Source organism: Parus major, chromosome 5, assembly GCF_001522545.3.
Source record: "Parus major isolate Abel chromosome 5, Parus_major1.1, whole genome shotgun sequence".
Classification (NCBI taxonomy): Eukaryota; Metazoa; Chordata; class Aves; order Passeriformes; family Paridae; genus Parus; species Parus major.
Window position 1 is genome coordinate 7084234 of NC_031774.1, and position 12100 is coordinate 7096333.

General features: G+C 64.7%; 3 protein-coding genes across 5 annotated transcripts; 2 read left to right on the top strand and 1 right to left on the bottom strand.

Moving 5' to 3' along the window:
- The first annotated feature begins 2610 nt into the window (after positions 1 to 2610).
- On the top strand, positions 2611 to 7470 carry CLCF1 (cardiotrophin like cytokine factor 1). Its single transcript, XM_033514941.1, has 4 exons — positions 2611 to 3009; positions 4475 to 4800; positions 5201 to 5450; positions 5878 to 7470. The coding sequence occupies exons 1-4, from the start codon at positions 2611 to 2613 to the stop codon at positions 6367 to 6369; spliced, it is 1467 nt and encodes a 488-aa protein (XP_033370832.1). The 3' UTR covers positions 6370 to 7470.
- LOC107206310 (glycine N-acyltransferase-like protein 3) lies at positions 7395 to 9496 on the bottom strand. The gene is made up of 5 exons (XM_015632059.2): positions 9325 to 9496; positions 8838 to 8945; positions 8617 to 8743; positions 8425 to 8542; positions 7395 to 8094 (listed from the first exon to the last, which is right to left on the bottom strand). The coding sequence occupies exons 1-5, from the start codon at positions 9400 to 9402 to the stop codon at positions 7692 to 7694; spliced, it is 834 nt and encodes a 277-aa protein (XP_015487545.1). The 5' UTR covers positions 9403 to 9496; the 3' UTR covers positions 7395 to 7691.
- A 77-nt stretch (positions 9497 to 9573) lies between these two features.
- Positions 9574 to 11964, top strand: LOC107206309 (glycine N-acyltransferase-like protein 3). 3 transcript variants are annotated; one of them, XM_015632056.1, is made up of 6 exons: positions 9574 to 9678; positions 9782 to 9863; positions 10298 to 10405; positions 10500 to 10620; positions 11232 to 11352; positions 11485 to 11964. In XM_015632056.1, the coding sequence occupies exons 2-6, from the start codon at positions 9786 to 9788 to the stop codon at positions 11903 to 11905; spliced, it is 849 nt and encodes a 282-aa protein (XP_015487542.1). In that variant the 5' UTR covers positions 9574 to 9678; positions 9782 to 9785; the 3' UTR covers positions 11906 to 11964. The 3 variants fall into 3 exon arrangements, with proteins under 3 accessions (XP_015487542.1, XP_015487543.1, XP_015487544.1); XM_015632057.1 differs by having other exon boundaries at positions 9593 to 9678; positions 9779 to 9863; XM_015632058.1 differs by having other exon boundaries at positions 9594 to 9678; positions 9769 to 9863.
- The last annotated feature ends 136 nt before the right edge of the window (positions 11965 to 12100 follow it).

Sequence of the window (12100 nt, forward strand, 5' to 3'; positions counted from 1 at the left end):
AAAAAAAAAAAAAAGAAGAAAGCCAGAAACCAACCCAAAAAGAAAAAAAACCACCACCCAACCCTGAGCGCGAGCGAAGCAGCGAGCCAGGGCTGAGGCGAGCGGGCGGGCTCGGGGCGCCGAGCAAGAGCCGAGCCCCCCAAAATCCCCTTGCACCCCGACTATGCTAAATGTAACCGGGGAGCTCTCAGGTAAGCCCGCGGCGCTGGGTGCGGGGCGGGGGGCTGCCCCAACTCCCCTGCCTGCATCTGCCGCGAGTTTTTTTCCCCCTTCCAAACCGACTGCTGATTTTAATTTGATGTGATTGAAACGTCTGTCTGGCTTTGGGATTGATTTAAGACTTTCCTCTCTCTAGGTTGGGTTGTTGTTCTTTTTTTTTTTTTTTTTTTTCCCCTTTCTCTCGTTCCCTCTTTTCCATGCATGTTTGTGATTACCAGGGAGGGAACCGCCGCTGAGCACGGAGAATTAAACCCCGGGACTGACAGAGGGGAGGAAAAGGAAAGTCGGTGGGATTTATGGGGGGCAGGAAGAATTTTCCTGCCCGGGGCTGGATTTCGGGGCTTGACACCGAACGTCACCGCTGGATTGCCGAGATTCCTCCGGGACACAGCAGCGGGATTTGGGGGCGTTGGGGAGGGTACGGCTTTGTTCCCCCAGCCCCAGCGGCCACCGGCACCGCCGGGATTGCCGGGGGGCCGGCCGGCCTGGCCGCACACCGGGACCGGGGGCTTCTCGCCCGGAAAATACTGGAAAACACCCTTAAAAGGTCAAAGTGTGGGCGCCGCCAGGCTCCCCGGGGTCCCGGGCGGCGGGACCGGGGCCGGGGCAGCACGAGGCCGGCGCCGGGTTGGGCTCCAGCTCCCGCGGTGCCGGCGTGACGAAGGACGGGCAAAACGGGGCGAGCGCCGGGGAACCGGAAAAGCGAGGCTGGGATCCCCAGCGGCTCCATCGCCCTCCCTCGCCCCTTCCTCTCCCCCTTCCCGCTGCCGCCGGGCCCGGCGGACGTGGCCGAACCGGTGGCACAGCCGGTGCCGAGGCCTGCGGGGACGGGCGGGGATGGGGACACGGAGGAGGAACCGAAGGGCTGGAGCTTGTCCGCCACGACCCCGCTCCCCGTTTTGGGACGTCCCCTCCCATGGGCTGTTCAGGCGGTGTCCCTGGCAGGGCTCGGGGACTCTCGGCATCCCCGGTGTCCCCGTGCCTATTTAGCAGGCGGTGCGAGGGCACGGTGGCGGCCGCACATCTGGGCTGCATTAGGCGCTGGCTCCGCAGGGAAATGCGGAGGGCTCTGCTTACAGGGCCGTGCTGGGGGGAGATTTATACCCTGCTAAGTGGCACCGAGCCCCATAAATCATCGCCCCCCACCCCCCCACCCCCCGGGGCTGCAGGGCCAGTGTCCCCGTGCCATCGTCTCAGCGTCCCGGCAGGCTAAAGGGGATGCACTGCTGGATGGGATATCTGGGATATCTGGGAAGCAGCTGGCCCAGCAGTGTTGTGGCTGCGTGTGGCACGTGGCCTGTGGGTGACAGAGACGTCCCAGGTGCTGTGGGGACATCAGGGCACGACTGTACCCACCAGAACGGCTGGTTCCACACTGATCCAGCCAGGCAGTGTCCCTGTGGCAGGCGACGCCAGCAGTAGCAGTGGGTCTGGAGGTGCCAGGGTGTGTCACCCAAGGCTCTGAGATGCCACGTGGGCTGGCACTGGGGGTCCCTTGCCCCGCTGGAGAGCAGCCAGCCTGCCTCTGTGCCGGTGAACCCCCAGAACGGTGCTGGGGGGGCTGTTGGGCTGTGTGTCTCTATGACCTGCGCCGGGAGTGGCGGGAAGGGATCGAGGTGCCTCGCGTGGCCCCCGGGTGCTGGGTGTGCGTGCAGGACAGCGGGGTCTGGTTGGGATTAGGGGCCTGCGCCCCCCTTGCCGGCGGGGGTGTTTCCATCGTGCCGCTAGCTGGAGCTGGAGCCGGATGGGAAATCCAGGCCCAGCTAATTATGGCCTCGCTGGAGTCTCCCGTGTGCGGCCGCATTTATAAACACACCGAGGAGACAGGATGTAAACACTCAGCGCCGCGAGCGCAGGCACGGCCGGGACTGGGGGGGACAGGGGGCCACGCGCCCCCAGCACCACCACCCACTCCTGGCATGGCGGCTTCGCCATGGGATGGATGGGATGAGATTGGATGGGATGGGATGGATGGGATGGAGTGCAGTAGAACGGGATGGATGGGATGGGGACCTCACTGTGGTAGCTGTGAGTGCTGTTGGGGAACAAGGGCACACACGTTCTTCCTGTTGGAACTCAGGGAATGCTGTGTTCATGATATCTGGGTGTGGAACATGAGCATCCTTGTGTCCCCAGCATGCTGGCTCCACAGGGACACTGTTATGCTGTGGTGTCACCTCTCCAGACACAGTAGGGTTAAATGCCAGCAGTGTGGGGACACAGAGGCATCTGTCCATGACCCCTTGAGTGTCACCCACTCCAAGCCCCCGGGAGCTGGCAGCCACATTGGGCTGGGAAACGCTCCGTGGAGGGTTAAGTGTTGCCAGTTGGTGGCCAGGACAGTGGCTGGGGTAGTGGGGACAGGGCTGCTTTGTCCTCAGTGCCACAGTCATGCCTGGCCACCACGAGACCTCCTGTGCTGGCCCCCAGAATGGGGCTGTGGGGTGGGATGGGGCTCTGTTCGCCACTGGACGCCGGCCCATCAGATACGGCAGCTCCCGCCGCGGCGTCGGGGGCCGGCTCGGCTCCGTCCGCTGCCAGCGGCTCCGGGGCCAGGGGGGTCTCCCCTTCCCGGCTGCCGCCCCCGCCACCAGGGTTTCGGGAAAGCGGCTCTGGGCGGGCTGTGGTCGCTCAGCCCTCGGCAGCGCTGCCCACAGCATGCCCAGGGAACAGCTCACCGTCTCTGTGGCCGAATTCGCACTTTGGCCGCTGGCCGGGAGGTCTGGCCAGCACCGCCGCCTGTGCTGCTGGGCGGGTGACAGGCCAGGGGTCCCGGGTGTCACCCCGAAGGTGGGTGAGCCACAAACCCTCTGCCACGTGTGCGAGTGCTGTCCGTGGCGTCACTGGTGTGTCGGTGTGGGTGTCCCCAGGGTGCTGCTGGAAGAGCAGGGGGTGTCTGCTCCCATGGCCCCCTGTCACCCCGGCTCCTCGGGTGTCCCCATGGCCCAGCCAGTGACCCGGGGCAGGCACGCCATGAGCTGCTTACGTGGGCTGGGAGCATCCTGGCCGCACTCCAGGGCCGGTTTTGAAACCCTCGGGCTCTTCCTCTCCGACGTCACTGGGATCCAGCTGTGCCGGCTGGAGCCTCCCTCCTCCACTGTCTGTGCCGGTGGGTGCCCGGCGCCAGCCGCTGGGACAGCGGGGGAACCCACTATGGCTGGGCCATTGTCACCGCTGTGCCATGGTCACCGTCAGTGCTGCGCCACTGTAATCGTCACTGCTGTGCCACTGTCATCATCACCACTGTGCTGTGATCACTGTCACTGCTGTGTCATGGTCACCCTCATTACTATGCAGTGTCACTGTCATTGCTGTGTCATGGCCACTGTCTCTGCTGTGCCAGGGTCACCATCATCACTGTGTCATCATCACTACTGCCCAGTGCCATCCATTCTGTGCATCTCACCATTCCCATCCCTCAGACACCCACCTCCATCCCCTTCCTTCATCATTCTCATCCTCATGTCCGGGCCACCTGCCCAGGAGCCACCGTGGCTCCATCTCAATCTCACATCCCTGCCATTCCCCCCTCATCCCGCTCCCCGGCTGTGTTTGGTTTGGCACTGGCCAGGCCGGGGCGGGTGTAAATCCCGCCTGGAAACCGGAGCCGGCGGCGGGCGAGGGTCTGGCCAAAGCAAACACCGGGAAGGGGGGGTATGTGTGGTGTGAGTCACCGCGGCCCCCCCGCCGGCCCCCCCCGGCCCACGCTCACACGCACGCGGGGCCGGCCGCACGCTCCACGCTCCAGAACGCACCGGAACGCGGGCAAGCGGCAGCACGTGCCCACCGCAGGGCACCGGGCGAGCCGGGGCCAGCCGGGGCTGCCACGCATGGGCATGGAGGGCACGGGGGCACGTGGCCTCACACAGGGTGTCATAGCGTGATGTGGTGTATGCACGGCGTGTCACACGTGGGTGGCACGAAACGGAGTGTCCCCCCCATGTGCACAGCACGTTGCACACTTGCCTGGCATGTCCCGTGACTGCCATATGTGTCACACGCCCGTGTGGGAGGTGGCACACCTGGATGGTGTCTCGTGTGTGGTGCATCACACACGTGCACAGTGTCACGCGTGCACAGTGTCACACGTGCACGTTGTCACACGCCTGGAAAGCGTGGTGCTCCCCATGCCTGGGTGATGCACACAAAAAAGGTGTAACCCAGGTGTGCTCTGGATGTATCCCAGAGATGTCACAAGTGTCCTGCACACCTCCGGGGTATATCCCAGGTGTGACAGCGTCCTGCACACCCGCAGAGCACTTGCATCCGCCACAGTGAGGCTTGCAGTTTGCAGGACACCCACGGTGGTGAGGCCGTTGTGGCTGGAGCCGGGGTGTCCCCGAGGACCGTCCTGCGTCACCGGCAGCCGGAGACGGGGAGCGGTGACGCGTGGGGGCACGGGGGGCTGCCCGCAGCAGGAGCCCCGCGGTGCCGAGCCGTGCCAGCGGCCGGTGTTTCCCGGGAGGCGCTGCCGGGAAGGCCGGCTGCGGCGAGCCAGGGGTGCCAGCTGGCCGGAGTGTCCTGGCCGCGGGCCGTGACCTTTGCACGGCCTCCGGGGCCGCTCTCCCGGGCCGCCCTGACGTCAGGCCGATGACGGGGACCCCGCCGGCGCTTTCCGGTGGCTCCGCAAAGGTCACCCCGCGCCCCGGCCGCTCCCCGGAGCTGCCTCCAACCCCCCTGCGTTCCCGGTGGCCCCTCGGCGGGGGTCCCCGCTGAGTGCCCGGCCCGCTCCGGCGTTGGCGGTGCCCAAATATATCCCAGGCGTGTGTCCCGGCGGGAATGCCGCGGCCGCGCTGCTCCAGACCATATAAAGGATTGTTGGTGCAGCCGCGGGCGGGAGCGCTCGGAGGGGAGCCGGGGGGTCACCGCGCTGAGGTTGGGGGTCCCTGCTGTTCCGGGGGGGGGGTGTGCTGAGGTGAGTGGGACCCCACCCTCCCCACCTCCGTGCCTCAGTTTCTCTACTTTCAGACGTGTGACTCAGGGATACTCTGAAGGCTCAGCGTCAAACACATGGAGATGGAGTGTCCTTGTCACCCGCCCTGAGGTGCTGTGTGTCCCCCACAGGTGACTCTTGGGGGATCTTCACCTTCCTGTGCGCCGCGCTTTGCAACCTGCCGGCGCTGCCGGCGCTGAACTGCTCCGAGGAGCTGGGCGCCGGCCAGTCCATCCAGCAGACCTACGACCTGACCCGCTACCTGGAGCACCAGCTCCGCACCCTCGCCGGCACCTACGTGAGTCCCAGACGCACTCCCCGGGATATCCGCCCCGTGCCCAGCTGCTCCCACGCCGGAGGTCACGGAAATGCCTCATCGCCCCCCGGGCGCAGGGCGGCTCCTGGGCACCCTCCCCTCGGCCCATGATTCCGTCATGGGCGCGGGCATCCGCCTCTCCCTCCCCGCCGGCGTCGCCGACTCACCCGGAGGTTCCCCGTCCCTGCCCTGACGTGCCCTCGGTGGGGCCGGCGCGTTGGGTGCCAAGCGGTGACGGTGGCACGGACTGGGCTGTGCTGGGAATGTCCGGCTTGGGCAGAGTGGGAAGGGGGATGTGATAAGAGAAGGGAGAGCTGGGATAAGTAGGGGCATGGGGAATGTGGAGACTGGGACAGGGTGGACATGGAGACATGGAGACCTGACCCCTGGCACCCCAATTCCCTTCCAGCTGAACTACCTGGGCCCCCCCTTCAATGAGCCCGACTTCAACCCCCCACGGCTGGCACGGGCTGAGCGGGTGCCCAGTGCCACGGTGGACCTGGACCTGTGGCGGGGCCTGACGGACAACGCCCGCTTGGCCGCCAACTACCGGGCCTACAGCCGCCTGCTCTGCTACCTGCGCGTGCTGGACGGGCAGGTGGGCACGGCCGAGCTGCGCCACCGCCTCGCCCACTTCTGTGCCAGTCTCCAGGGCCTGGTGCTGAGCATCGGCGGCGTCATGTCCTCACTGGGGTACCCGCTGCCTGCTGGCCCCGCTGGGCCCCCTGCGCCCCCGGGCACGCCTGCAGCCCCCAATGACTTCCTGAAGAAGATGGATGATTTCTGGCTGCTGAAGGAGCTGCAGACCTGGCTCTGGCGCTCAGCCAAGGACTTCAACCGCCTCAAGAAGAAGGTGCCGCCCGCCGTGGTCACTCTGCGGCTGGAAGCGAGGGGGTTCTGAGCACCTGCTGGGCTCCTGAGTCCACGACGCCGCCACGGCCATGCAGGTCCCCTCTTCCACCACCAGTGTGCCTTGAGAAATGGGGCTCCTGACCTCCAAACCACCCCACAACCTCATCATCACCTGGCAGTGCCTTGAAAGATGGGGCTCCTGACGTCAAGCGTCACCACAGCCACCTTGCAGCTCCTCCATCATCATCATACTGTGCCTTAAGGGACAGGGCTCCTGACCCCAAGTGCCACCACAGTCACCCCATGTCCCCTGGCACCACCAGTGCTCTTCAAGAAATAGGGCTCCTAACTCCCAGGTGCCACCACAGCCACCTCACAATCCCACGTTCATCACCGTGCCTTAAGTGAGGGGCTCCTGACCCCAAGTGCCACCCACCGCAGCCACCTCACATCCCCTCTGTCACCACACTCTGCTGTAAGGAATGTGTCTCCTGACCCCAAGTGCCACCAAAGCCACTCCATGTCTCCTCTTCGCCACCAGCGTCCTTTCAAAACTGTGCCTCCTGACCCCAGAGTGCTGCCAAAGTCACCCCACATCCTCATCATCACCCGGCTGTGCTTTAAGAGGTGGAGTTCCCTACCCCGAAATGCCACCAGTCAGCCCACCGGCCCTCTGTCACTATGTTGTGTCTTAAGGGACAGGTGTCCTGACTCCCAAGTGCCCTCCCATGGTGTCCCCAACCCCCAGGGTGCCTGTCCCCATCCCTAAAATCTTCAGTGGGTGCAAACCCTGCCCATCCCAAAAAGGACCAAGGCCCTCTGAGCATAGGAATAAACCCCGCCCCAGCCAGCAGCAAGCCCCGCCCTGGAGCAATAGGCTCCACCCCAATGGCAATAACCCCCGCCCACTCGCTGTGTAGCAAGCCCCGCCTCCTCCCTGCAACAGTCCCACCCCCTTTGCCCAAGCCCCGCCTCCCCATGGCTGCCCATCTATGCAGCGGTGGGGCAAGGCCATGGGGCGAGGCTGGGGCGTGGCCGCTGTCCCGGTGCGTCTATGAGTGTTTATTTATTGGAGATGTTTGTTTATTTATTGGGTTATTTATTGCAGAAGATCTATTCTTGTATGAACGAATAAAAGCCTTTCTCCAGCCCCCCGCCCCACCCGTGCCACACCCCGCTGGGGGCCAGAGAGAACGGGATGTTCCTGTCAGTGCCATCAGCCGGGAGCAGAGAGAACATTCCACATTCGGAGCTCAGTGTGGGATTTGGGGTGTTCCCCTCTCTTGCAGGGAGGGCATCTGGGCCCCCCTGGGCCCAGATAACCCCACCCTGAGGACAGGCACCCCCAGCTTGGCACCTCATCCCTGGGCGCTATTTCGGGGTGCCTAGGATCATGTAGAAGGTTCCGGGCTGGGGCACGAAGCCGATGGCTTGCAGGCAGCGCAGCGAGGGCGTATTGTGGGGCAGCACGGCTCCGTAGATGGGGAAGCCTCGGGCGTACAGCTCCCGGCCCAGCACGGCCACTGCGAGCCCGGTGAGGCCTTGCCCTCGCCAGGCGGGCACGGTGTAGCCGTGGCGCATGCAGCCCTGCCCGTCCAGCAGGCTCCAGGACACCGGGCGGCCGCACCGGTCCAGCAGGCAGGCGGAGGGCAGCGTCCGCACCAGCCCCAGCAGGAACGCCCGGCTGCGGGCATTGCCCCCCAGGGCCCACGTGGCGTTGAGCAGAGGGATGTGGGATGGGGACACGGCTGCCAGGCGCAGGCCTGGGGGCATCCTGCAACAGGGCATGGCAGAGAGGGGAATGCTGAACCCTGTTCCCAGCTGGGATAGCAGATGGGATGGGATTGGGAGCCTCTGAGCCACCCAGGACTGGGACTGGGGACCCCTGTGCCACCCAGAGATGTGCTCAGTGAGCCAAATCACATCACCCTGTGCCTCTCAGGGATGTGCTTGGGGACTCCTGTGCCACCAAGGGATGTGACTATGACCCCCCTATGCTGCCCAGAAATGTGACAGGTCTCCATGTGTCACCCAGGGATGTGACTGGCCCCTCAGTGCCCATGTCCCCCCAGTACCCCATGTTCCCCCAATGCCCCTCACTCACTGCCTGCGGGGTTGTGGGGGCTTGGGGCTCATCAGTGCCCTGTACCGGATCGTCTCCACCTTCAGTCCCCTGGCACTGGCCACCTCCTGCACAGCCTCGTCCAGCTCGTCCTGCATCCCTGGGACCCCCTGTCAGCTAGACAGGGGACCCAGATGGAGGGTAGGGGAGCCCTGTGCCCAGTGCCATCCTTACCCAGAATCTGGAAGGCTCTTTCCCGGGTCACCGCCTCAGTGCCCTCCAGCAGTGCCTGCAGGGCTCCCTTGTCCCGGTAGAACACAGAGAGCTGGTTGGTGTAGTAGTCCATGGGGTCCCTGTGTTCCTGGGAGGGACATGGAGCTGAGGGTGGCACCCCAGTTTGCAGGTCCCCAGGGTGTAGGGTGCTGCAGCCAGGGCAGGGGCAGCCGGGGCAGCACCTCTGGGCGCAGGCGGGTCAGGACAATGCCGAAATTGGGCCAGGAGTCCACCAGCACCTCGTGGGAGGCTGGGTTCCCCCTGGCCACCGTCATCACAGTCCCCAGGACCTGCAAGACAAGGTCGTTGTCACCGGCAGGGAAGGGCAGAGGGAGCAATAGTGTCCCTGGGGTCTTTGTCTGCAGCAGGGCAGGGGAGAGGGGACAGAGGGGTCCTTGTCACCACCAGGGCACGTGGAGAGGCAGAGGGGTCCCAGGGTCCTCATCAATGGCAAGGCAGGGGAGAGGGGACAGGGGACAGGGACAGAGGGGTTCCCAGGCATCAGCAACACTGACAGGGCAAGAGTGAGGGAGTAAAGGAGTCCCCAGGGTCCTCACTACCGGCAGAGAGGGAGGGAGGGATGGAAGGAGGAACAGAGGGGTCCCCAGGGACTCTGTCACCAGCAGGACAGGGCAGAGGGGACAGAGGGATCCTCGGGGTCCTTGTCACCGGCAGGGTGGTGGGCAGGCTCTTCCGCAGGGTCTCCTCCAGGAGCTGCAGCTGGGCTGGGCACCTCAGGATCAGCATGGCTTCGTGACCGTGGGGCAGGCGGTGAATCTGAGGATCTGTGGGGAGCTGGTGGCACTGGGGCAATATCTCAGAGTGTCCCAGTTGAGCACCCGCCCCCAGGGCTGGCCTGGTGCCCGGTGTTCAACAGGATGGACCCTGCCCGCTGCCCCCCAAGGCAGGGGGCACTCGCTGGCCCGTGACAGCTGGTGGTAACCATTGTCACCGAGTGGCACGCAGTCTCCAGACTCCCAGTCCACTGTGCCCCAGAACCCACAGACGCAGGATTGTTGCAGAGTGAGTGCTGGAGGAGCTGGGGACCATGGGAAAAGGGATGGGGAGAGGGACAGGGGCCATGTCTGGTGGTCCTGTCCCCCTGTTATTGAGGGTCTCTCAGCAGGACAATGAAGATCCTGACGTGCCCAGCCCAGCTGCAGCGTCTGGAGGGGATCCTGAGGAAGAGCCTGCCCCTCGCCCTGCCGGTGATGGGGACCCCTCTGTCACCCCTGCCCTGTGCCATGATAGGAGCCCCAGTGCTACCCCCACCCTGCCAGTGACAGGGACCCTGCTGTCACCCCTGCACTGTGCCATGACTGGGACCGATATCACTCATCTATTGCTGTGATGGGGACACCAATATCCCCCATGCCCTATGCCATGAGGGCATATGCACCTCTGCCCTTTTCCCTGCTGGTGACAGTGACCCCAGTATCACACCCACCTCCTACCCTGGTAACGGGGACCTCTGTGTCATTAGGAACCCTTTTGCCACCCTGTTCCCCACACCTGCCCCTCTCCCCTCAGCTTTGACCCCACATCTGCCCCCATGTCCCCCACATGGAGATGGAAAGCCCCCATCCCTGACTCAAATCTGTCCCCTCTTTGTCCCACGTTGCTGACCCCCTTTTTCCCCCAGGTCTTTGGGGCAGTGCTGAACATCAACCGGGGCAACCCTGGCCAGTTTGAGGTGCTGGTGGACAAGTGGCCTGAATTTGGTGCTGTGCTGGCCCGGCCCAGTGGAGAGGTGGCCAGTGGGGACATGGGGCACTGCAGGAGGGGGGTGACACGGTGCCCTGGCACATGCCAGGTGTGCTCAGAGCACTTACGGGTGCCCCCAGGTGCCGGTGAACGACGGCTACTGGAACACACAGGCAGGGTTTTACCGGGACCTGGGGGCGTACCGGGCACTGCTGGAGACCCCCGGCTGCCTGCGCTGGGACGCTGCCTTCACCCTCATTGGTGGCTTGGGGACACCGGGGTCCTGGGGGGGTCCTGGGAGGGATGGACATACTATGAGAGGTGCTGGGCAGCACTGGGAGCATGGGACACTGGGGAGAGCTGTTGGAGGAACTGGGAGGTACTGGTGGAGGGAGTTTGGGCTGCTGGGGGACACTGGGGATGGGTGTTTGGGTGCTCAGGAGCACTGGAGGCCTGATTTGGTGTGCTGGGGTGGGGTTTGATGGGAAGCATTGGGGTAGGATTTAGGCGTGCTGGGGAGCATCTTGGTTGGATTTTGGGGTGCTGGGGAGCATCAGGGAATGCACTGCTGGCTACCCTGGAAGCAGGGTCCTGGGGGGTACTGGGGTTGGACTTGGGGATGTTGGGGGCACTGGGAAGCATTGCAGCTGGATTTGTGGGTCCTTGAGGATACTGGGAAGCACTGGGGTTGGACTTGGGGATGCTGGGAGCAGGATTGGGGTACTGGGCACACTGGAAGCAAGCATCTGGGTGCTGGGAATAGGGTTTGGGGCTGGGGACACTGAGGAGGCCACTGGGGTCACATAGAGGGGCTGGGGACAGGGATGGTGGGGTGCAGGGGGAACAGGACACTGTGACATCCCCATCCCCAGGGCTACAGGACGGGCTGGCCACAGTGTCCCAGGACCTGGCAGGGAGGAAGGGTGTGGAGCTGGACATCGTCGAGTACTACTCCTACTGGCACCCTGACCCCAGCACCATGCCTGAGCCCCGGTGAGAGCCCCCCACCCTTGTCCCCACAAGGAACTGCCGCGGGGGTGACAGTGCGGCTGCTGGCAGGGACAACTGGGGGTTGACAGCACCCCGGGACAACCTGAGCCCCCCACTGAGCCCTTCCTCGCCCAGGCCAGCCCCCGGGGTGCGCATCGGCTCCCTGAGCCCCTCACACGTGGACCTGCTCAACAACACATGGCCCTACGGGGGGAATGCCCGCAGCCGGCGCTACCTGGCTGAGATTTTGGGGCGCTTCCCGCAAGTCTGCCTGCAGGACAGCAGCGGGCAGCCCATCGCCTGGGTGCTGACGGATCATTTCGGGACGGGCACCCACAGCTACACGCTGCCCGAGCACCGGCGGTGCGGCCACATGCAGGTGGCACTGACAGTGGCGGCGCAGCGGGCACAGTCCCGTGGGTTCCCCACGTTCGGGCACACGGCGCTGGGGAACCGGCCCATGCAGCAGCTGCAGGAGCTGCTGGGCCACCAGCGCCTGCCTGGGGTCTGCCGCTACATCCTGCACAATCCTTGCCTGAACAGGGACGGGCCCTGAGGCCCCGCTGTCCCCTCTCTGTGCCCACCTCAAATTAAACAGCGATGTGGAGTCTCTGATGGCTGCTCTGGGGTTTTTTGTGACCCCCCCAGCACTGACCGTTACAGCGGTGACACAGCTTGGTGGCTCACTTGTCACCACTGAGGCAGAGAGTGGGGTCCCCTGGGAGTCACCCCATTCCAGGGCACGCATCTC

Excerpts from the sequence above, each read along its gene's own strand:
- LOC107206310 (XM_015632059.2), bottom strand. The coding sequence starts at position 9,402 with ATGCTGATCCTGAGGTGCCCAGCCCAGCTGCAGCTCCTGGAGGAGACC. Across the intron at positions 8,946-9,324 it reads GCCTGCCCACCACCCTGCCG|GTCCTGGGGACTGTGATGAC; the intron begins GTGACAAGGACC and ends CTTGTCTTGCAG. Across the intron at positions 8,543-8,616 it reads AAGAGCCTTCCAGATTCTGG|GGATGCAGGACGAGCTGGAC; the intron begins GTAAGGATGGCA and ends AGGGGGTCCCAG.
- CLCF1 (XM_033514941.1), top strand. The coding sequence starts at position 2,611 with ATGCCTGGCCACCACGAGACCTCCTGTGCTGGCCCCCAGAATGGGGCT. Across the intron at positions 3,010-4,474 it reads TCCCGGGTGTCACCCCGAAG|AGCACTTGCATCCGCCACAG; the intron begins GTGGGTGAGCCA and ends GCACACCCGCAG. Across the intron at positions 5,451-5,877 it reads GCACCCTCGCCGGCACCTAC|CTGAACTACCTGGGCCCCCC; the intron begins GTGAGTCCCAGA and ends ATTCCCTTCCAG.
- LOC107206309 (XM_015632056.1), top strand. The coding sequence starts at position 9,786 with ATGAAGATCCTGACGTGCCCAGCCCAGCTGCAGCGTCTGGAGGGGATC. Across the intron at positions 9,864-10,297 it reads GCCTGCCCCTCGCCCTGCCG|GTCTTTGGGGCAGTGCTGAA; the intron begins GTGATGGGGACC and ends TTTTTCCCCCAG. Across the intron at positions 10,406-10,499 it reads TGGCCCGGCCCAGTGGAGAG|GTGCCGGTGAACGACGGCTA; the intron begins GTGGCCAGTGGG and ends GGGTGCCCCCAG.